Source organism: Triturus cristatus, chromosome 5_2, assembly GCF_964204655.1.
Source record: "Triturus cristatus chromosome 5_2, aTriCri1.1, whole genome shotgun sequence".
NCBI lineage: Eukaryota > Metazoa > Chordata > Amphibia > Caudata > Salamandridae > Triturus > Triturus cristatus.
Window position 1 is genome coordinate 19,468,797 of NC_140588.1, and position 22,181 is coordinate 19,490,977.

The following is a 22,181-nucleotide window of genomic DNA, read 5'->3' on the forward strand; positions in this document are numbered from 1 at the left end:
GACTCTTCTCGTGATGCGGTGCAATGCGTCAGCTACGATGGCGACACACTTCTTCGGTGTTGCGGGGCGCTTCTCGGGATGCGGTGCAATGCGACAACTACAGCAGCGACACCCTTGTTCAGTGATGCGACGGCGGCGACACGCTTCTTCTCCGTGATTCGCGCTTCCAGCTCCTTGCAACACGCAGTCCCTCAGAAGGCCTCAAAACAGCAGCAGGCACTTCCAAAGAACTCTGGTGAGCTGGTGATTGAAGTCTGTTGTCCCTGAGACTTCAGTAGGAGGCGAGCTCTTTTCCAAGCCCTTGGAGATCCTTCACAAGTTGAGCAAAAGTACACACAAAGTTCCTTTCTCCTCTCTTGGGCAGTAGGCAACCCCTGCAGGCCAATCCCCCATTTTCAGGGATAGTCTCTCCTCAGTTTCTTCCTGGTTCCTATCCTCAGCAAAGGTTTCTTCTTGTTTCCCAAAGTGATCTAAATTCTTGGGATCAGGGTCCCAATACTAATACCCCAAAATCTTTTGTCCTCTGAGGGCAGAGGGGCCTTTGCCTAGTCCAAACCAGTTCTGGTCAGTTCTGGAGCACTTTGTTTACATTACTCCTTTTCTTTCAGAGTGCAGGGCAGAGACATCAGACGCACCACAGGAGGTGGAGCCAGCATTGTGGAGGGAAGGCACAGCCCTATTCAGGTCCCAGGTGCAAATCCTCCCTCCCATCTAGCTGCAGATCTCTATATTCACCACTGGGCTGCCTCACCCGGTCTCCTGGAATTCCCCAGCCCCGTCACTCAAACTCCAGACAAGGCATACACAGCCTAGCAGAGGCAGGTTTGAATGGTTAGACAAGAAAATACCTACTTTCTAAAAGTGGTATTTTCAAACACAGAATGTTAAAACAAACTTCACTAAAAGATGTATTTTATCATTCTGAGTTCAGGCATACTAAATTCGAATTTCTACCATGTTCCCTGAGTCAGTTAGGATTAGAAGATGTAATAATCAAGCTGCCCATTCTGGCCTATGGAGAACAGGTAGCCTTGCAATAGTGAAAAACGAAAATGGCTGTAATTCACTATTAGAACATGCCACACACACCAGGGCATGTCCTACCTTTTACTTACAATTCACCCTGCCCTTGGGCCTACCATAGGGGTGTCTGATATGAAGAAAAGGGAAGGTTTAGGGACTGGCAAGTGGGTGCACTTGCCCAGTCAGCATGACAGTACCAGACTGCACACAGGCTCTGCAATGGCAGGCCTTAGACACACTTTTACAGGCTGCTTCTATGGGTGGCACAACCAGTGCTGCAAGCCCACCAGCAGCATTTAGATTACCAGCCCTGGGCACTCCTGGTGCACTGTACTAGGGTCTGACAGGTAAACCAAACCAGCCAATCATGGAATTACTAATTCATACATCAATTTACAATAGGGAGAGCATATGCACATTAGCACTGATCAGCAGTAGTAAAGTGCCCCGAGTCATAAAACAGCCAACACGTCTTCAGAAAAAATATAGGAGGAAGGCAAAAAGTTCAGGGATGACCCTGCAAAAAGGGCCAAGACCAACAATAGAGATAATAGAACAGTTTTAAAAAATGTATAGAACTCATTGGGTACGGACCAGCTGCCTACCCTGTTAGGAGCAGTTTGATTCCCTGTAATAGCTCATTCTTTAGAGGTGGTGTCTCCATGATCTCTTGTTGGGTACGGATTATCTACCTTACCCTATAAGCATCTGTTCTTGGCATGCAGTGCTGTAGGTTCACATGCTTTGCATAAGTTAGCAATCTAGTGTTGAGTTTGGATGATTAAAAGTTGTTTTTCTTCCAAGATGTTTTCTTCAAGTCACAAGGCTCTGCGACTCCTCCTCCTGGTAATACTGCGCATCAATGCGATTTTCAGATTTTTTCGCGGTCAGTAAGGGAGAATGTAAGAATGCTGTATATGTAGGCAATTAGATCTTCATGCGCTAGTATGAAATAAAGTGTATGAACTGCAACCTACACAAGATTTATTGGTGAGGAGGGTTGGTGCATGTAAATCTACAGCCCTACATGCTAAGAACAGATGCTTAACAGGGTAACATAATCCATTCGAGGCATGGGCGCTGTTGATTGCATTGACTGTAAAGCAGTCCCTCTTCCTGGGCAGTGGTTAACTTGTGGGGGCTCCAATTGTTTGAAGAAGAGCCTTAAGTACTGCCTGGCCAATATTGGCTTGTTGTGGTGCAAATACATCCATACAATAATGTTTTGTGAAGGTGTGTAGAGTAGACCATGTTGCTGTTTTACAAATATCAGCAATAGGAATGCTTCCTAAGAAAGCCACAGACAAGTCTATTTCTGGAAACCCCCACTTGTGAAAGTATTGTTGAACAACATTGGGGTGAATTTCCCATTCATGGACTTCTTGTTGTGTTCTGCTCAGAAAGTCTACAATTTGATTGCTTGTCCCTGGGACATGTTCTGCTAGGAGATTAATGTTGTGCTGTATTGCAAATGTTCATATTATTTTTCTGTGCCAAATAAGATAATTGAAGAGAGTGTGCCCCCCCCCCCCTGTTTTAGTACAAAATACATAGTTGTCATATTGTCTGTTCAAATTAGGACAACTTTGTGTTGTAGGTGGGGTAGGAAGGCTTTGATTGCTAGATGAACAGCTTGCAGCGCTAGGTGATTGATATGGAGATTCTGGTGTTTGGAATCCCATACTCCCTGAATAAGTGAGGTTGTGGAGATGTGCTCCTGTTAGGGAAGCATTTCTTGTTAGAATTATGTGGGGAACTGGGTCTTGAAATGGCCACCCCTTGGATAGGTTATGTGGATTCCACTATTGCATAAAGTGATGCGTGCAGCTGTCTACCAATATAAGATGGTGAAGTTACCCCAGTTATTGAGTCCACTGTTCAGAGAGACATTGTTGTAGAGGTCTCATCTTTAGTCTGGCATGTGGGGCTATGTGAATGCAGGATGCCATCATGCACAAAAGTCTGAGAAAAGTTTTGGCAGAAATTTGACTCCTCCTTTGAAACTGTTGAATAAATGTTACTATGTTGTGTATTCTGTCTGTGTTTGGGTATGCTAACGCTCAGTGTGTGTTGAGCATGGCCTCTAGGTACGACTAAGTAGGGGCCGGTTGTAGATGAGACTTTTTTAGGTTGATGGTAAACCCTAGTTGATGCAGCAACTTTAGTTTTTTTTTTAATGTTTTGTTTGCAAAGATTGAAGTTGTATGCTTTCATTAGCCAGTCATCTAGATATGGGAAGACATGAATATTTTTTCAGCGCAGATTTGCTGTTACCACTGCTAGACATTTTGTGAATAGCATTGGTGCAGTGGTAATCCCAACGGGAAGAACTTTGAACTGATAATGTTTCTCTTGAAATACAAATCTGAAGTATTCCATGTGTGGAGAATTCATTGGTATATGGAAATATGCATCTTTTGAGTCTAAAGCTGCCACAAAGTCCCCTTTTTGTAATAACGGAACGATCTCTTGAAGAGTGAACATATGGAAGTGTTCTTATATGATATAATGGTTTGAGATCGAGAATGGGCCGCAGGAATCTATCTTTTGGAGGGATAAGAAAGTATAGTGAATATACTCCTGTTCCCTGAAATTGTTGTAGAACTGTTTCTATTGCTCCTTTTTGTAATATAGCCAAGATCTCTTTTTGCAGAAGGTTTTGATATTATACAGATAGTTTGTGAGGTACAATATTTGGAGGTGGTGTTGTTAGCTACAGGCAATAACCATGTTGGATAATGCCCAAGACCCATTGGTCTATTGTGATTTATTTCCAATTGTTGAGAAACTGTTGAAGACGACTCCCGATAGGTGTTCTGGGGATATGGAAGTCATTGCTGGTAATTGGCATTTGAGAAACAGGTATTGTTTCCTTTGCTTCTTCCTATGAATATTTCCTATATAAGAACCTCTGTAGCAGGTTCTGGATGTAGAGGTTTGTCCCTGATTTTTGTAATGTGACCCAGAGGTATCTGTAGTAGCTCTTTTTGCACCTTGTTTGTAATTGGGCCGACCAAAAGAACCACAGTACGTGTTAGTTTGTAAAGATCCCATTGATTTTGCTACCTCAGTGTCCTTCATTTTCTCAAGGGCTGTGTCCACTTGAGGTCCGAAAAGATGTTCTTTATTGAACGAGAGATTTAGAATGGCCTGCTGTACTTCAGACTTAAATCCCGACACCCTATACCATCTGTGCCTACGTAATAGGATACTGGTGTTTATACCCCTAGCAACGGTGTTGGCTGCATCCAGTGTACATTTAATAGGAGTGTTGGTAATAAGTTTACCTTCATTTACTATTTCCGGACCTTTTTTTTTTTTAATGATCCTCTGGGAGGTGTTGGAGGAGCCCCTCCATTTCGTTCCCGTGGGCCCTGTCATACCTTGCTACCAAAGCCTGGCTGTTGGCTATACGCCAATGATTAGCTGCTTGTGCAGCAACTCATTTACCAGAGGCATCTATGAGCATGGACTCTTTCTGAAGGTCGTGCATCTCCTGTTTGAGAATTAGCTCTTTTACTTGGGTTTGACACTACTAGAGAGTCTGGGGTTAGTTGAGCCTTAATAAAAATGAGATTGATAGTGCTGCTTTGTACTTTTTGTCAATGTGTGGAGTAATTATCCTCACTTTGACAGGATCTTTAAAAAGGTCGTCAGAAAGGCGTGTCATACCTTCGAGTAATAGTAAGTATTGTGCCCCTCTCTGTGCATTAGACAAAGTCTCAAACAGAAAATCCTCCTCTATTGAATCTTTATATATATAGAGGAACCTGATGGAATGTGGCTGCATGTGCTATTAGGTCCTGATAAGCAGAGGCATCACCACCTGGTGATGGGCGAGTGGGATACAAGTCAGTGTCAGCTTGAGGCTCAAGGTTGTGCATCATCTGGGATATCCTGATCTTCCTATACTGTAGACTGAGGAGATACACTACGTGCCTCAGTTAAATGTGGTGAGTGAGGTGGTGGAGGAGGTGTTTGTGATGTAGGTGAAAAGGGAATGGGAATGTGCAATGGACTAGGTGCAGCATCCTTTATTTTCTTCTTTACAGGTACAACAGTAAAGTCCAATGTCTCCTCAAAACTCTACTGCTTCTTAGAAGTCTTCTGTTTTGGTGGTTGTATCATTATTTTCTTAGACCCCGGCGGCTGAATTTGCAGCCTTTTTTGTTTCGGATCGAGTTTTTGATGAAACTGGTAGAGTATTGGTTCTGGAGGAGATTTTGGACCAAAAACAAAGCATTTCAGTGGTGGAAGCTTTGTTTTTGACGAAGGAATATTCGGTTCCGAAATATGGAGTTTCTGTTTCAGTGACGAGACCGAAGATCCAGGTGTTGTGGCCTCGGATGTAAAAAAGGTGGAGGCCCCTGCTGTGGGCCGATCTTTCGGAGCCAAGCCAAAGGGCGGGGCTTCCGAGTCATGTTTTCCGTGCGCACCATGGCTTGTCTGCAGTGGCGGCCTGTGAACAGGTTTTTCTGTGGAAGCTGATGGTTTGGGGTTAGGATCAGGGGTAGAAGTACTCACTGTTCGTTGTTTCTGCGCTTGTTGAAGAATAATCGAGTCATCCTCAGATTGAGACTCTGGATCATGGATGGAAAGTGATTCCTCCTGTGCCGCTGAAGCTTCTTCCTCCTCTTCTTGTCCACCAAAGATGTCCAGAACATCGTCCGCCTGTTGGCGCTGCATCTCCTGTTGTTTCGCACATCTGTTTTTAAGAGCCTTTTTGGGCCGAAAGGATTTGCAGGCCTCAGAGGTGTCTTCTCGATGTTTGGGCTAGAGGAATAAGTAACAAATGGGATGTTGGTCGGTGTAAGGGTATTTGGAGTGACACTTCGGACTGAAATGGAACGTTGTGTAGCGTTCCATTAGCATGTCATTCTCCGAGAACATTGTGAAATGGAGAAGTTTTGCCCGTCCAGGCACGGCCGTATGCCGAGGAAGTGAACCGAAGACCCGCTCTGGAAAGGGTGTATGTGATGCAATAGTATACTGATCGAGACAATACCATTGAAAGATATGAAAAGGACCAAAGGGAGCCCAAAGGAGTTTCCAACCGGAGCGGTGTCAGCATCAGTCCGGATCCAGACAGTCAGCTGGCATTGAGGGCAAGCTTGCCAATGGCACCGGGGGCAAAACCAGAAGGGACACCTCTCGGCTTTGGTTGGCCCGAAGGCTCGACTGAGGCATCAGCTGGACCAAAGCGCCAAGAAGGAGTGCATGGCATTGTAGAACTCCCTGAGTTGGGCAGGAGTCACTACAGACCTAGGGAACTAAGGAAATGTGGAGCGGATCCAGCCACTGGCTTGCAAGGGGAATGGGGGAGCAGGGCTTGGAAGAACAGAGATTGCCAGAAGTCTAATAAGAAAGCTGTGAGGACTACTACTTCTTGGACCTACCAGACTTTAAGGAAGATGTTTTGGAGTGGGAAGGTGACCGTATGCGGTATAGCATCCAATAAAGGGCCCAAAATCTTCCTTGGGATTGGTGCAGAGCCTTCTTCTGCTGCACCGCCAGGAGCTTAATTGCCCACTCGTAAATCGCATTCAGATGCATGGACTTGCAGTGTAGGTCAAAGGGGTTTGGTCCCCCTAACGTTAGTCCCCCCCAACAGTAAGTGCCACACTGCAGTCAGTGCAGGCCTTTGGATAGTGGCCCGACAGCAGGCACTACAGGCTAACCAAGTGTGGGTCAGAGACTATCACGGTCTGACATTCTTCACACAGTTTAAGCCCTGTTGGTTTGTTGGGCGACATCTCGCTAGCACACTGTGATCAAAGCTAGAAAGATATATATTTTTTTTTACACAAAAGAGTCGACATAAAGTCAAATAATTTGGTCAAAACAGGACAGAGGTAGTTCTGCGAATCTGCGATGCTGGCGTGGAAAGAAAGAAACTGATGTCAGCGCGATGGGTTGGCGTCTATATAGAGGCCGCAGACAAAGTCAATGCGGAGCACCCCAACGTCATCAACCAGCGCACAGAAGTACTGCTCAAGATTTTCTGGATTCCGTCCGACACCTGGGCAATTTTCCAAGGTGAGGAATTTGTGGTTAGAAGTTGCTTTCAGAATTGGAGCTCAAGAAAGGCCCTCTAGAATAAGCGCACTACATCCAAATCCACATAATGACCACTCCTAAATATCCCTTTATTAGCAAGTGTTAGTCATAACAGAATCTACAGTAGGTTGCAAAGAAGTGATCATCTTAGATAGGGTCTGCCAATTATTGATCCTCTGTTGTTTAGGAGCATCTAAGGACCTTTTCAATCTCCTTCTTTACATCCATGTTAGAACAGAGAGAGAGTAGAACTTGATATGCCAGTGATTTTTCTGAGAGGTCAAAGTTGAACCCTCTTTCAGAGCTGCTTTCTTATTTTTCTTAGGATTGAAGAGAAAATAGGCCAAAGTCTTACTCTTACTGCCCGCACTACCAGTACTGACTCGCACCGCTGAATGCCGTGGTATCAAGGCAGGATCTCCCACTGTGCAACTTTAACCACCCACCGTCCCGAAAACTCCAAAGAACAGCAGACAACTAGGGCCTGTGACAAGAATTGAGTTAGGAGAACATAACGCACCAATTCTATGAGGGAGCCAAGTACTTAATCCCACTCGAAACAGAGTAGGATTCGGGCTTTCAGGCCTAGAATGAAGCAACCATTGACCAAGCAATTATCAAGAGACAACCCATTCAGGAATATTAGTGACACCAGAAGCAGCTGCATGCATGAGGAGGGTGCGAGCCATGGTAAGTGCTTGAAATCAGCTTTATACTATGAGCAACAGAAGAGCAGGCTTTGTGGTGTAAAATCCTTTTTGCGTTTTAACGAAACACTCATCTCTCCTCCAAGGTGATGTTGCTTTAGTGTGCTGCTGCCATTTTGCTCCTACTCACAGCACAAATTAGCAATATTTCTTCATTCCAGTACAAACGACAACAGAACATTCAAGTGAATAGTATGTGGATTTTGCTTGTCCTCGACTACAGCACTGAAACTCAATGTAGGAAAAGACCGCTTTAAGAGTAACTAGAAAGATGTTTGAATATGGGTGTAGCAGCTTCAGCATGGAACACTGCTATATCACAGACAATTAATGGGGAAAATTCATACATTTCAAAAGAGAGTGGTGCAGACAATCCTATAAATTATAAATCGCAGCTCCCAACTGGGATTATTCCTGCTTGTTTCCTGAAAGAGCAAATTGTTGTGTTGTTCTGAAGACAGCGCTTGAAACCTTAATTAACTGTCAGTCATAAGAGGAAGGAGCCAACGGTTTAGAGGTAGTTGGTGGTGGGGAGAACAATGTTTTTCTCCATTTCGTTTATGTACCCCCTCTTATCCCTTTCAGTTTTCCTTCACTTTCTATCCCATTTTATGACCGGAGTTCTCGACTTACTGGTTCATTGTGATATGTGTACACAATACTACCTATATGACCCTAGATTTCATGTTTATGCTCTTGGTATCAATAAAAAGATTCAAACCATGCAATCCTTACTTGAGTCACTACAAGTGGCTCTTCTACTTGGAACCAAAGGAAAACTGAGGTCCAACCTGCCAAGCATCTGAATGCAGGGGAAAAAGAGACAGTTGTCTTCAGCTCGGTCTTGAACACCTGGGCACTATTCTCTAGAACTCGAAGAGTAGTTTACTGTTTTGTAGCCCACAGGGACATTTGGAATGAACATCTAGAGAAAATGCTTCCTGAAATCATCAGCATCAAGAGTTCTGGATGCTGGAAAAAACATTTTGGTTCCTCCCTACCTGGGAAGAACTTGTTTTGAGAAACACTGTGTGCTGATAGAGCTGAGATGACCATATGCTGACAGACTGCCAACAGGTGCTTGGTTCAGTGGAACCAGCAACGAAGAACCTACCAATGTACTCGGAGGATTCTTAAGCACATTCCTGCAATTAGAATAACAGAGCGGTCAATAGCCTCTGCATGAAGACATGGCCACAAGAGGTACACGCACAACTTAAATAGACTTCCATTAAAGGTTTTATCTTCTTGCATTTGCACTTAATCTCATCTAGCCTCCCATCTGTGATTCAACCCACCATTCATATATGCCTCACTAAAGCCGGACTTCCATATAGACACTTTAAGCCAGAGACTCCACAAGCACAGATTGCTTGTTTTCAATATTTAAAATCAATTTGACTCATTAAAATAGGGCATTCAATGTTTCTGAACCACTGTTCGAACGCTGCATCCTTCATCATCAAGGCAGAAGATCTAGAGTAAAAACTGTTGTGCCTCAAGAAGGTGGGCCAGCTGAAGAGGCAGTGAGTTCCCTAATATAGTACATCCTTGGAACAGGACAGCTTTCCAAAACAGAATGAATGTCCAGAGAAGCAAGGTCAGCAGAACAGGTGTTCATGTCTCTTATACTGCCTCTTGGCCATTAAAGGGTAACGTCAGGTGCTTACTAAAACATGAAAGTGTCCCTCACACATTTCTTCCTGCATCAAATCACTCTGCTAGCAGACGGGATAACAATCCTTTTTTTCAACAACCACCCGCACAGAACCAGAGACGGGCTAAACGGCGGAGGAATGAATCGACCCGTTGATGCAGTGCATCTGCAGGATGTGCCCAAGAAATGAGATGCCTAGAACACCTGCAGTAGGAGCAATTTGAGGCTTTCGCACATGGAAGAACAGGGTTTGACGGAATAGTTCAATAGAACCTGCAAAGCAGGTCTAGGATTCTCTACTCCTGCCCGCTTCTATCCCAACCACCGGACCAGACTTCCACGGTCTGGTTGAAGTTAGTCATAAAGTGCTGAAGAGGAGAAGGTTTTAACCGGATACTTTCACACCGTCACTTGTACCATTTGCCTAGAGCCAGTGAGACTGACCTTCACAAGGAAAGAAAATAGTCCCAAGGAGACCAAATGCTAATGAGGACTGGGATGGTGGGCAGCGAGAGGATGCACTGCATGATGCACTTATGTGTACACTAACAGCTCATGATGCTCTGCATTAAAACAAATATATATATATATATATAGTTTCCAGTCACATCACTAAGTGGCAAGTATACCCACTGGTGGAAAATAGACAAAGGCTAGGCTGTCTAGCAGACTAAGAGATAAAAAGTGAGAAATCAAAAGTAAAGCAGGCATTTTCTCTGAAATATGACGTTTTAGAAAAGCATACTTTCAAAATGAATTCTATATAAAACTTACCATTCTTGATGAATGAATTTAATACTGCCAGTGCACACACATGGGTGATAGAGGGGTTTCTCTGGTGTTCCTTCTGAACGACACACCCTGCATATGTCTAACAGATAAATAAAAACAAAAGTCAACGAAACGGCATAGAACTAAAAATGATTTTCAATTAGAGACATATCTTCCACACTAGTGCTTCGATTTTTAGAACTCTGGCTCATCTCATCTCGTCAAATAGCACTTTACTCTGCTCCTTACTCTTGTAACACAGGCGCCAAGCTACCACGATTTAAATCAGAAGTAGTCAATCCACTAGTAATTACGATTCTTCACCAAACTCGCATTCTTCTGAAAAATTCTTCAAGGATTGATACTTAAAGTGCCTCACCACTTTACTCAGTTATCCTAACCTCTTTCATCCCCTTCATTATGATATTCGTGCTCTCTATCAAATACAAACAGCCCTCCCCCATGTGCCCACCTTTATTAAGTCTGCCCCTTGCAATCACCACACTTGTATCCTCATGCTTCATGTCTCCGGTGACTGCTGACCACCCCCCGCATCTACAATCACAAATGCCGAGCAGTCTCAACTATCCATCACTAGATGGCTATCAAATAACTTACTCTGAACTCATCTGGAGTGGAAATAATCTACTTTCCTGCCACATAGTCATCTAACTCCTTTAACGCCCCTATCCACTTACACTACCTTTCACACCCTGCTAACTTGAAAACTTTTATGTACATGCAAATATTCATAAAATAACACTGAAACAAAGGTGACCAACTGATACAACTGATATCAAATGTGATGCCAATGGGACATAAGCTTATAGAAATAAGCCAATCTGCATCACTACTCACCCTGGGTGAGAATGAAATTTTACCCATCTATGGGGTATACTTCTGATGTTACATTATCTTCGTATCCCTTATTTGCATCTTTGTTTGGAAAGGTAGCAGAATTAATGCCAGGTTCTACACTTTTAATACAAGTGAATTGTTTGCATTTACTATCTTTTGTAAAACAAAATAAGGCCAAGACTGTGGCAGCAGTAACATATGACACAGGAATGTGGGGGGATACCAACTCCCACCCTTTATAAATAAGGAATATATTTTTGAAGGCGAGTTTGGGCCTTGGTGCATGAGGCTCTAAATATGAATGTCATCAAGAAGTTGAGATGCAGCTTACGCCAAATAAGACCATTTCTGCGGCATTATGAGGATTTGCTGAATGCCTCAATAGCTTGCTCTATGCAGTGGCTAGGGCACAGTGGAAACACTGCTGTGTAGTTCAGTTTTTCTCACATTGCTGATGAACCCAATGAGTGTTCAGCAAAGAATAAAAAGAACAAGTTACTTACCTCTGGTAATGCCTTATCTTGTAGAGACTTTATCTAGCCGCAGATTCCTTACCTAAGAATTAACCACAGGCGTCAGACTGGATCCGGAAAATGTTCGTGAGCAGTACCCCAGCACACCGGTAGGTAGTGTTGTTCGCGATGCCTATATAGTCGCCACCCAGACACACTGACATCAGTTACATTTCGCAACATTACATGCGGGAAATGTGGATTCACAAGGTACACTGACAACTAGTGTGGAAAGCTAGGGCACTGAAAGGTAAAAACCCTGTCCCTAGAAATGCAGTCGCAGAGCGTGGACTATGGGTGGACTGTAAGGAATCTACGGATAGATAGAGTCTCTAACAGACAAGGTATTACCGAAGGTAAGTAACTTGTTCATTTGATAGACTTCTAGCCACAGATCCATACCTTAGAATAGATACTCAAGCAATACCTTCCTGGAGGTGGGTATGCAGACCAATTTCATATGAGGAAGTCCTACAGGACCGAACGGGCAAAAAGCGCATCTCTATGGACCCAAGAGTCCAGAGAGTAATGTTCGGTGAATGTGTGCAAGGAGGGCCAAGTTGCTGCTTGGCAGATATCAAGGACCAGAACTCTGTGAGCTAATGCAGTCATTGCAGCTTTAAGTGGGATGAGCATGTAAACAGGAAGTTACTTGTTAGCCAATGCGTAGCAGATTTTAATGCACATTACGATCCATCTGGAGATGGTACGCTTATGCACAGCCTTACCCTTCTTCATTCCGACATACCCCAAAAAGAGTTGGTCACCCACCCAGAACTCACATGCGTGATCAAGGTAACGACAACTCTCTTTTTGGGTCCAGACAATGGAGTTGCTCCTCTTCTCTGGAGGGATGAGGTAGAGCATAAAAAGTAGGCAGAGTGGTGGTTTGGCCTATTTGAAATGGAGTGACAACTTTAGAAGGGAAAAAAGCCCTTGTACGAAGCACTGGTTTGTCTGGGTAGATGTTTAGATAAGGAGGTTTGGATGACAAGACCTGAAGCTCACTGACCCTCCGGACAGATATTTTCCCAAAAGAAAAGGCCATCTTGATGGTAAGGAGCCCGAGTGGACAATTGTGAAGTGGCTCAAAGGAAGCACACATAAGGAAGGTGAGGACAAGATTGAGAAACCACTGGGGCATAATGAAGGGAGTGGGAGGGAATATATGTGGCAAACCTTTCAAAAACGTATGTACAATAGAGGATTGGAAAAAGGAAGGTTGGTCAAGCAGATAGATATCCCTTAACAGTGCCCAGAGCAGAGCCCTGCTGGGCAAGAACAAACAGGAGCACATGAGAAAGGGGATCAATGTATCTTTCTGAACACCATGTGACAAACTTAACCCAACGGCAGGCATAAAACATCTTGGTAGAGGGATATCTGCCTGCCAAGATAACATTACAGACTTCAGGGAGAAGGTCCAAGGCTAGAAACTGTCGCCGCTAGATCTCCAAGCAAGAAGGCCAAGCATTGACAGGTTCAGGTGGAGAACACTCTGCTGCTGCTGCGACAGAAAATCCTCCCAAGTGGCAGCCTGATCAGAGGACTGATTGCCATACCTAACAGCTCAGGATGCCAGACCCTTCATGCACAATCCGGAGCCACAAGGATGACTTGGGTCCGGTCGTTCCTGATCTTTTTGAGAACACTGGGCAAGAGCGGTATGTGCGGAAAGGCGTGCAGGAGGCCTGGGATTCACTCAATACAAAAATTGTCTCGGAGTGAGAACCACCTTGGATCTCTAGCAGGCAGAACTGCTGACATTGCACGTCTTCGTCAGTGGTGAACACTAACCTTCCCCCTAACTGCTGAAAGAGACCTTGCACCACCTACGGATGGAGACGCCATTCGTGGTCCGCTAGGCATCTGCTGCTGAGTTTGTCCGCCCGACGCTAAGCGAACCCATCAAATGATGAACCACTAGAGAGATGTCTCGATGTTCTAGGCATGTCCAAAGACTCAGCGCCTCTCGACAAAGAGTTCAAGAACTCACCCTACCCTGTTTGTTACATTACCATATGGCGGTGGTTTTGTCATTGAACACTTGCATTAATTAGCCTTCCTTGGATAGAGTGTAGAAAGGCCTACAATTCCAATTAGATCACTCGGAGCTCCAACAGGGTCAAGTGGAGCCTGGATTCAACCAGAGTCCAGACTCTCCCAAATGGCCGCTACATCGCAGGAGTGATGCATCTGTCACCACTGTCGGATCTGGTTGGGGAAGGGAGAGGGGTCTGATCCCAATTGCGGTTTGTAAGCCACCAATGGAGGTCCTTTGCAGTTCCCTCCGAAAACTGGACCACGTCAGGGAGATTACCTAGATGCGGAGCCCACTGGAACTTCAGGTCCCACTGCAGAGCCCGGATATGCTAATGGGCATGTGTCGCAAGCAGAATGCAAGGAGTCAATGAAGCCCAGCAGCCTCAGAGTCAGCCTCACCAAAATGCAGGATAGAGGCTGAAACATCTGTACGATAGCATGAATATCCTGGACTCGCTGTTCAGGAGGATAGGCCTGAAACTGCACCATGTCCAGAACAGCTCCAATGAAAGGGTTTGTCAGAGAGGGAGTCAGGTGCGACTTAAGCACATTGATAGCGATCCCCAGCAAATCCAGAAGTTCAGTTCCACTTATTCTGGAGGTGGGAGACGACAGCCTGAGGCGAGCCTGTCTTCAACAGCGAGTCGAGATTGGGGGGAGGGGGGGGGGGCGGAAGGGGCGAGGGGGACAGTAACCACCACCATCACCTTGGTGAACACCAGAGGGGCGCTGGTGAGTCCAAAAGGGAGCATAGCGAACTGAGAATGCTTGTAGCCCACCGTGAACCACAGGTAATGTATGTGGGCAGGCAGGACGGGAATGTGGAAGTGCGCGTCCTACAAGTCGAATGCTACCATACAGTCTCCAGGGTCCAGGGCAGACAGGACCTGAGCCAGAGTGAGCATAATGAATTTCTCCCTCTTGAGGAAGAAATTGAGAGAACGTAGGTCGAGGATACAACGAAGGCCTCAGTCCTTCTTGGGCACCAGAAAGTAGCAGGTATAGCAACCACGACCTACTTCTGGCACCGGTACTTGCTCTATGGCCAAACGATCCGTCGCTTCCTGGTGGAGAAGAGATAGGTGGTCCTCGGTCAGTCTGTTGTAAGTAGGTGACATGGAGGAAGGGGTAGTTTTGATGGGGAGGGTGTAGCTCCTTCAGACAATCTGCAAAACCCACTTGTTCGATGTTATGGACTCCCAGAAGGGAAGGTGATGGCGAATCCTGCCGCCGACTGGGAGCCCATGATAAGAGGGTAGACTAGGAGGGTTTGGAGGGTGCGGCTGAAGGGAGGTTGGTGGACTGACCCAATCACTGGGCACCCGAATCATGGGGCCAATAGGAACCGCATTTGCGGCCACGCATAGGCTGGAAAGCTTGCACTCCACGGTGGCTGAGTGGGTCTCTTCTATGGCCACAAAAGGAGTGAAAAGATAGATTGAGGGTGTCGAAGGGCCACAGAAAGGCCGAAGGACTCGGCTGTAGCCGTGCTGTCCTGATAGTGCTTTAGCGCCGAAACCACTTAGTCTCCGAAGAGACGGGAGCCAAAGGACATCTCTATGAGTGAGGACTGGAAATCTCCACAAAAGACAGTTGTCCCCAACCAGGCGTGGCGCCGCAGGGCCACTGTCAACGAAACCGCTCTGCCTTGTGAGTGGATGGTGTCAAGTCCACAAGGGATGGTGAACTTACTACATCCCTCCCATCGGTAACATCTTGGGAGAATATGGCCCGAGCCTCGACTGCTGCCAGAACCTGCACGACTGTATCCCACAGGCACACAGTGTTGACAGACTGATGTGCCAGGCTGGTGGAAGAAAACATCTTCTTTCCAAGATTGTCCAGCCTCATGGATTCCCTGTCCATAGGTTTGGAAGGAATGCGCAAGGATTTTAGTGTGATGTGGATGCTTGGACCATTAAGCTCTCCAGGGTAGGGTGCTGGGTGAGAAAATGTAGGTGCCCTGGAGTAGGGAAGTGGTCGCAGGCAATCGCCCTGTTTACAAGAGCCCCTGTGCTGGGCTCGGACCAAGTCCATAGCAGGACGTCAGTAACTGCCTCACTGAAAGGGAGAAGTGGTTTTGATGGGGACACTCCCAGCTTAAGCACTTCCGTCAAGACAATAATTAGTCTTGACTACCACCGAGGGCATGCTATGGTCTAGGACCTTGGTTGACCTCCGCACCACCCTTTCGAATTAAGCTACTTCTCCATAGCCATGGTAGGGGGAGAAAGCATGGCAGTATCTGGAGAAGGATCTAGTCCACTGGCTTAAACCAGATCTTCCGCTCAGTCTTGTTATTCTTCATAAGGCTGGTATTCTTCAGGGTCTGGTGATCCCTCCCAATGCTCCAAGATTCCTAGCCCGTAAGAACAGGGCTCAGGCTCTGGCTGGAAGGCCTGGCTCAAGTCGGTGCCAGAGCCGGCATGAGACAACTCCCCTCCGTCGGGGATAAAAATGCAGATGATGGCGCCGGTGGGCGCCAGCGGAGCCTGGAAGGTTGGCCTCAGGATCAGCATTAGGTATGGTCAAGGTGATACGACCGGCGTAGATCCTAATCCATCTGTGGATTCTTGGAGCCTGACTGCCACCAGAGCCGCCGGTGTGGATCTAATAGGGGCCCTTCCTGAACCTGCTGGGACCGAAGGCACCCCAGTGGGAACGTCTGCCCAAAGATGAGGTGCATGGCCTCAAAATTCTCAATTGGGCGGGTGTTGCCCTGGCTCCTGGAAACTGGGGGAGGCAGCAGAGCTAAGTGACTGCGATCCCTCATCGGTCGATGGACGAGGTGAAGTCGAAGCACGTTTCTTCTTCTTCTTGTGGGACTTGGAATTATCTGAATGGCTCAACAACATCGAATACGACAGCGACCTTGGGCTCTGTGACCCCTCCAGGATCTTCGTTTCGACCGGGATGGACGTGGCGACGCACATTGAGCTGCCATAAGCTTGAGGAACCACTCCCTCGCAGCCTATGGGTGCATGACACGGCCGCCAGATTAGGCCTTCTGGTTGTGACTCCACTCGAAGCCCAAAGGCCTACAAGTTGCTGGTCCATTACTGACAGGCGTCGCAAGGCTTGAAGCGGCCTTCTTGGAGAACTTCCCGCCACACCAGGAGGTAAATCTCAAAAAAAGACTTCGACAAAATGACGAAAAAACCTAGCCAAAAAATGCCTAAGGGTTAGCTCTTCCCAGATCTGCACTGGCTGGTGTGGAAAGAAACAAATGGATGCGCCTAGGTGGCAAAATATAGGCACCACGAACATCACTTCCAGCACAGACAGTGCTAATGACACCATGCGGAGCTGAATATCACCACCTACCAGTGCTCAGGGGTACTTCTAACAAAATATTTCTGGATCCAGTTTGACATCTGGGGAAAATTTTAAGGTAAGGAATCTGTGGCTAGAAGTCTCTATCCAATAGGTAATTACCACTCGGTGCGGGGTCCACATTCTATAAAAAAAAATAGAGAATATATGAAGCTGCAGAAACTGCGAGACAGAGTTACCGGACAAAGTTTTGTAATGGCATAAAGCCATATTTTAACAGGATCACCCATTTTCACAACCAGTTCTCCCCAACTATGATTTCAGATATGACTAGTAAACGGCAGGTTCAGCCTACCAAAAACTAAAGCTCCTAAAAAGCAAGACCAATGCTGCTCATGATCCTACTAGATATCTAGCCAACCCTGCATACAGTTTTTTTATTGGCAGGTATTTAGTATTGGAACTGCAGGTATTGGTATCTGCACCCAATACTGGTTTCTAAGAAAATTCGCAACTACAGAGATGCATTTGTCAATTTGCTATACTTAAAATATATCTCTAGAGATTGATATAGAGAGAGATAGATGTATATAAAATATGTTTTTACAGTGTCCAACATTCTTACGGAGGCTATATTGATAAGGGAAAGTTTGCAATGGAAATGCAGCATACTTAGTCTAAGCGCAGGACTACCTAAGCACTGTATGCTTAATTTGTATTTACTATATTTTTAGGAATGTACTCCTATTTAGTGAAATGTTGTGCATGTATTTTGATATCATTTTGTATAAACTTTTATAACGATTTATATAAACTGATTGATTGACAGATTCCCTATTAGGCACCAACACAAGGTCACAAAGTGCAGAAATAGAATAAAACAGCAAGTTTGAAAACATATCCTGATCTTTTTCCTGAAAGGGCCTAGATAAAGAAGAACACAGCTTACGAGTCTCCACCAAGAAAGCTCTGCTCCCAGACCCTGCCTGGCAGAAAGAAGCAAGCACAGTTCAATCAGAGATTTCTTGAAGGATGTATATCTAAGTTATTCCTTCAGAAAGGAAGGACTGAAAACATAGACCATAAAGTATGCCATGTAGAACACATTGAAATGCTCACAGGAACCACCAGTAGCCAATGAAGGTATGTCAATAGTGGAATTCCATGGTCAAATGCACAAGCGCCACAGATGTGGGAAAAATACGCCAACAAAAAACATAAGAAGGTAATGAAGACGGAAAGAGAGAAAGCAAGGGAATAGGACAGAAAGGAAAGAGCTGATGAATTTGCTGAAGAGATGAGAAACATAATATGAAAGAGAGTACGACGTGTGGTATATAAACCAGAACAGATGGCCTCAGCTCCTTACATTTTGGAGGACAGTGTATTCGAACACATTTTCACTAAAAGACGGCATCGGCTACTCTATCAAGCAGACACAGTTAACGCAAACACAGGTCATATCATTAACCTTCGGTTCCGATATACCTGCAATAGTAGAAAAAGGAGACCCAAGAGAGGATGACCCACCTTTTCCTCCTCCCTCCCCCCTGATTGGTTTCCTACAGGGAGACCTGCTCCCAGTACCAAATTATTAAGAAGCACCATAACACCAGAAATGTGAGATAAACAAAAATATTTGTTCGGAACTACATGAAACATGGCACTAAGCAATATGCAGATAAGGAGGACAGGAATTTGAACACCTGTGAAAATGCGGTGAAAAACTCTACAAGACAAGAAATGGGAAAGTTTGTTCATCCCGTATACATTAGTTATATTTCAGTAAGATTTAAATAGGGAAGCCGCAGGATCGGACGCTGTCCAATAATTTCACCCATTATGACAGCAAATCTGAGACATTTGGCCTTACGGACTCTGAATATAATACTGAGTTTGCCCTATATCTTGAATGGATTGACATGTACCAATCCTTATGTGCCTCTATCATGGCCCCTATACTGCAAGTACAAGGTTTTTATGCCAATAACTATCATGTGCATGTCCACTGCACTAAAACAGAACTCATTGCCTTTCTCAAAGAATAAACCCATATAAGCCCCGATGAATGGTATACGAGAATAGAATAGATTGTGCATAGGACAGTTAACACTGAATGACATAGAGCAAATGTTTTCCTGCATTCACCCACCTGATATATGGAATAAGTTTAGGAAAGATAACTTTGAAGTTGTCAACTGCTCCAAAATTAATACTACAGGAGATGTCCGGAAGGCAGATGTTCAAGTGACTGCTGAAATAACAGACCAGCCAGGCAAATTAATGGTTAGATTGCAAGAATTAGTGCCCTGTGAGAAGCTAGATTGGACAAAATTGAGCAACTGTAAACAAGAAAAGGATCAAAATGTAGCAGCCTTCTTCTCCCCAATACGAAAGGTGTTCTCTGCCTATAGCGGGATGGATACTGCTGACAAGGGGACCCAACAAGCACTCTCCAGTTGCTTTGTAAATAAACTCCAATAATGTATATTATCCATGTATACCTGAGTAAACAAGGGGAGTAAAGTCACTAACAGAAGTATTGACCATTGCCCAAAACTACGCTGAAAAACAGGCACAGCAAGAACAGAATAAGGATAAGAAACACAAGGAGTTAAAGAGTAATGTGCTGCTCCAGCAACTATCGTAAGAGAGAGACCGCTTCACATTGCGGGGACAATAGGGAGGACCAAGGGGATACTCTGCAACAACCTGAATGCCCAAATAGATAATGAATGCCACAATTGCAAACGCCCTAATCATAGTATTAGAGAGTGCTCCTTACTACAAGACAGTAACAGAGGGGACCCCATCTCAGGAAAACGAGCCCAAGGGGGATACAAAGGGTCCCAACAAAATAATGATAAGGCCATAATGGCCCCAATGCCAAATATTGGGCTAATGACACCACTTATTGGGGTCACCAATAAAACGACTTTAGGGGCGTGGCTACGAGCGTCCATATGGATGCTCACCTCCTCTGAGTTGTGCCATGTTGATATTCTTGATTTTAATTTTTTCAATTGTCTCCTTTGGATTTATACCAGATTTGGGTACATCTTGGCACCTGCCCAAAAATGCCTATTGGACTGGTTTTGTTTGATCACTTAGGCTTTGTAGTCTCTCCGTTTCCACATTGACATTCCTCTTTTCCTTTTCTGGTTTACTCCTTATTAATGCACCCGCTCTGTATTTAGCCTTGAAAAAACTAAGCCTGCAAGCTATCAGGAGGAGAAACACATGTTGGCTGCACTTTCATCTGAACTGTTTTTCGGGATCACCAAATTAACTCAGTTCATTCACAATAAAGAACTTAATGAAAACCACAAAGACTATGAAACGACTCTTTGACCTCTCATTTGTTACCCATTCGGGAAAATGATCTACAAATTAAATGTAGGTTTGGGAATAAGCATGACCTAATAACATGTCTGGTAAAGACATCAGAGGAAGAAGCACCAAACGTACTTGAATTCAATGAGATTGATGATGCAACTACTTTGTTGGCCAACTTGGAAGAACTGGATTAAGAAGAGACATCAACAGAAGTGAACGTTCAGGATCTTGCTCCTGAGCTGGTGTCTTTGGGGGAAACAACTGAGATACATGTGCCAACTTCCTTTGATATTAAGGTGTTCGATGGAGATGCTGTGGTGCACCTCCTCTCACCAACAGCCGGTGTCAGGATGTTTGATGACTATGCCATGGATTTTTTCATATCTTACATAGTGCAGTAGCTTGATAGCTCAAGAAGGGTGTATATTGTCTGGGAAAGGTATGTCAAAGGCAGCATCCAATACTCTGGCAGAGAGAAAGGAGGAAAAGAAAAGCGAAGAAAGGTTGCAAGTCAAAATAAGATTCCAAGACAGTGGCAAAACTTCTTGTAATGCAGACAACAAACAGCAGTTGTTCACGTTCCTGTTTGAGAAGATCGAGAGTAGTGAATTCCCCCCAGTCAGGAAAGTAGTGACAACATATGGAGATGGCATTCTGGTCAGAGGCAGTAACCTATCCATGCCAGCCTGGAACCACAAAGAGGTAGATACTAGACTGGTCTTACATGTACAACATGCCCTGCAACAATGCTCTGTCTGTATCTTGTTTGGTCTGCACTGTGGACACCAATGTCATAGTGATTCTGAAAGGAAAGTCTCACCAGCTGCAACACTTGTGTCCCAAGGCAAATAGCTGGGTAGCATTCAGTATAGGAAGGAACTGTTACTACATCCACATTAATGTCATTGCCCAGACCTTTGGAAAGGAGAATTCCACAGCCTTGCTGGTGTTTTACAGCTTCACTGGCTGTAACACTGTCTCTGCATCCCTCGGAAAAGGGAGAAAATGAGAATGGATAGCCTGAAAATCTTATGCGGAACTTACAGCAGCCTTGCCCAACATTGCCAGAAAGCCATTCATAGCAGTGGCCATTCAGAGTGACAGACTTTCAAATTCTTGAATGCCTCACCGTAATCTTGTACCAGAGAACAAGTTAACTTGAGTCAGTGAATTAAGGCTGCAGATAAACATTTTGTCAGCAAGACAATATAAGCCATCCTACCAACACAATCTGCTCTTCTTGAACATGCAAAGATTGCGGTTTACCAAGTAGGGATATGGTCCACGTGACGTACCTCAGTAGCAGCTATCCACTCCGGAGGGATGTGGGTGGAAAATGGACAGAAACAGTGCTGGAACCCACTGAAGTGTGGACAGCACTACCAGTGGCAACTGAGGCATGTGGTGCACTTGTCAATTGTAGATGCAAAGCTGCAGCTGGTTCAACAGGCAAGTGTATTAGCAATAAGGCGCTGTGGACCAGCAATGAACTTTGCAGGTGCAATTGCATCAGAAACTGAGCTCACAAAAAGATTTGTTTTTAGTGAAGTTTATTATACACAGAACATATCTGCCATTTCAAAGTGCTATTTTAACTTTAATTTTTATTTAAAGTTCAATTAACACAGTAGAAATCTGCAATTAAATGAGTTCTATATTAAAGAGGTCTTGTTTTACTTTTCTTTCATGTCCTGTTCTGAAGTCAATAACAGAAGCATTAAAGCTTACCCTGCTCCTTGGTGCCGGTTGCCTAGCCAGATTTCTAAAAAATGTCATGTGACAGGATCCGTGAGCAGTGATCATGTGGATCCTATCAAAAACTGTTAGCATACTACCAAACAAAATACCACACACAGTTTGGTGCTTTTGTCCAACCTGTCCCTCTGATCTTGGTAAGTGACATCACTATAAAGAGCCAGTAGTCTAGTCATTTTTTTGTATGAT

The 22,181-nt window shown here is 44.8% G+C and overlaps 1 protein-coding gene across 1 annotated transcript in view; it reads right to left on the bottom strand.

Moving 5' to 3' along the window:
- The window catches only part of MARCHF6 (membrane associated ring-CH-type finger 6), a 1,340,093-nt gene that overhangs the window by 1,254,622 nt on the left and 63,290 nt on the right, over window positions 1-22,181 (bottom strand). The window contains exon 2 of the mRNA XM_085606770.1: window positions 10,219-10,315. Coding sequence (XP_085462896.1) covers window positions 10,219-10,315 — 97 coding nt within the window. The remainder of the gene's footprint in view (window positions 1-10,218; window positions 10,316-22,181) is intronic.